Source organism: Drepanopeziza brunnea, assembly GCF_022702325.1.
Source record: "Drepanopeziza brunnea f. sp. 'multigermtubi' strain 214-2 chromosome Unknown ctg1, whole genome shotgun sequence".
NCBI lineage: Eukaryota > Fungi > Ascomycota > Leotiomycetes > Helotiales > Drepanopezizaceae > Drepanopeziza > Drepanopeziza brunnea.
This window is the reverse complement of record NW_027094064.1, coordinates 1,709,676-1,711,410: the sequence shown is the minus strand read 5'-3', so window position 1 is coordinate 1,711,410 and position 1,735 is coordinate 1,709,676. Positions and strand designations below refer to the sequence as shown.

The 1,735-nt window shown below is 47.3% G+C and overlaps 1 protein-coding gene across 1 annotated transcript; it reads right to left on the bottom strand.

Annotated features, from left to right (window-relative positions):
* Positions 1-565: 565 nt before the first annotated feature.
* On the bottom strand, positions 566-992 carry L3040_000251 (uncharacterized protein; the record flags this gene model as incomplete). The annotated part of the gene is made up of 2 exons (XM_007297427.2): positions 566-688; positions 759-992. 2 exons carry the CDS (start codon positions 990-992, stop codon positions 566-568), a joined length of 357 nt encoding a protein of 118 aa, XP_007297489.2.
* Positions 993-1,735: the final 743 nt, after the last annotated feature.

Below are 1,735 nucleotides of genomic sequence, written 5' to 3'. Positions count from 1 at the left end.
AAGTCGAACTCCTTTCAGGACCCGCAGCAGACGTTAAAACAATACTTTACTACACTAATCCTTCATCCTGACACAACTCTGGTTTATTTAGCGAGGGTTATAGGAACAATTGGTTTCACTTCTTACTTCGCCCTGACCTCAAGTCGTTGCCTTACCCGGGGTATCCTTTACTATAGACGGTGTTTTCTGGGGTGACATGTTTCAAAGCCGGAGTAGTTCAGAGGGTTAATTCATCCGAGGCTTAGTAACAGCGGATTGCGACGATTTCTTACACATTACACGCTTACCCGACGGTATTAGAGGCGGATATTTATTTGTTGGCGGAAATAATCGCGTGAAGAAACGAGGAAATAGTGTATGGCATACTGCACCCCGTGACATGGCTCATTCGAAGCAGGAGAATGACGTAGTACTCGCAAGACGAAAATAATATTTTGGCCTGCAAGATAGCGAATTTTTATGTACATGGCGAGCCCTCTTTCCACAACCCCAATCCACTATGTACAACACTTGACGTTCTCAAAACCATCAAAAAGCTGATGAACAAGCTGTCTTGTCCACACGCTTAACAGGCGTCGGGCCAGCGGTCACCGTTCAAGTCAACGGTTTGCGCGAAGCAGTACTCATAGAGTTCGTTCGCCTCGTCATACGCGAATCCCAAAGTGCTGGCACCCTTGCCTAATCCGACCTGTATCCCACCACTTAGTAGATGTCCAGAATCCCAACTTTGAAAAGAGCGAGTATTGTGCTCCACTTACAAGGTAGTACGGGAGTCTCATCCGTACACATCTGCCGCTCGCAATGTTGGCGGCGCTTTCTTCAAACGGGGTACTCTTGTCGACACCAACGACGAGGGCCTTGAGTTCATCTTCGGTCCATGTCTGGGTCCCGTTGAAGGTACCGCAGGTAAAGGGGTTGGGGAAGCCGCTCAATGTTACAGCTGTCGCCGAAGCGATGAAAGCGAGGGACACAGCGAGAGTTGAGAATTGCATGGTTGGTTGTAATTTGTGCTGAAGTGAATGTAGGGAGAGATGGTAGTTGATGGATGATGTGCTGATGAGTGCAGATGAGAGGAGGACTAGAGGGCAATCTGGGGTATATATATACCCATTCCATCTCGCCCTCCCCCCAAATTGCTACAGCCTGAGGGTGCCTCAGAAGTTTGAATCTCCACTTTAAACCCCCTGGTTACCCTACCTTCAGGGTGTAACACTCACGCCTGTGACGTTGTAGGTAGTACATTTACTGTATTATTCTATTGAGGAGCTGAAAATCACGCACGAGCTTTCTTGGTACTGCGTATAAGAATCCAGCCCTGAAAAGTATCTTAAGGTTAGTATTTAGTCTGTGCAATTGAGTTGACAAGGCTTTGAGCCATTCAAAAACCACCGCTCTACGATTTATGGGTCGAAATTCGGTCCGATATGTATTCATAAGGGGGAATAGTATTCGAAACCAGAATCACATTTACTACCAAGAGAACTCGTGCGTGGTTTTCAGTTCTTCAACAGAATAACACCGGTAGTAAATGTAGTAGTACTTACTATTACTACTACGCCACAGGCGTACGTACTACTACTATTCATGGGGGAGAGTATTGGGAGAAAAGTCTAACTGAGACCTCGCCGAGGAACCTTGAAACCAAATGAGAGAGATCGAGCTTACAGATGCTAGGTATTGGCTGCAAGAATGTGGAGTCTGCCGCGTCTGCCGCGGACCAAGGTGGCCCTGAGGG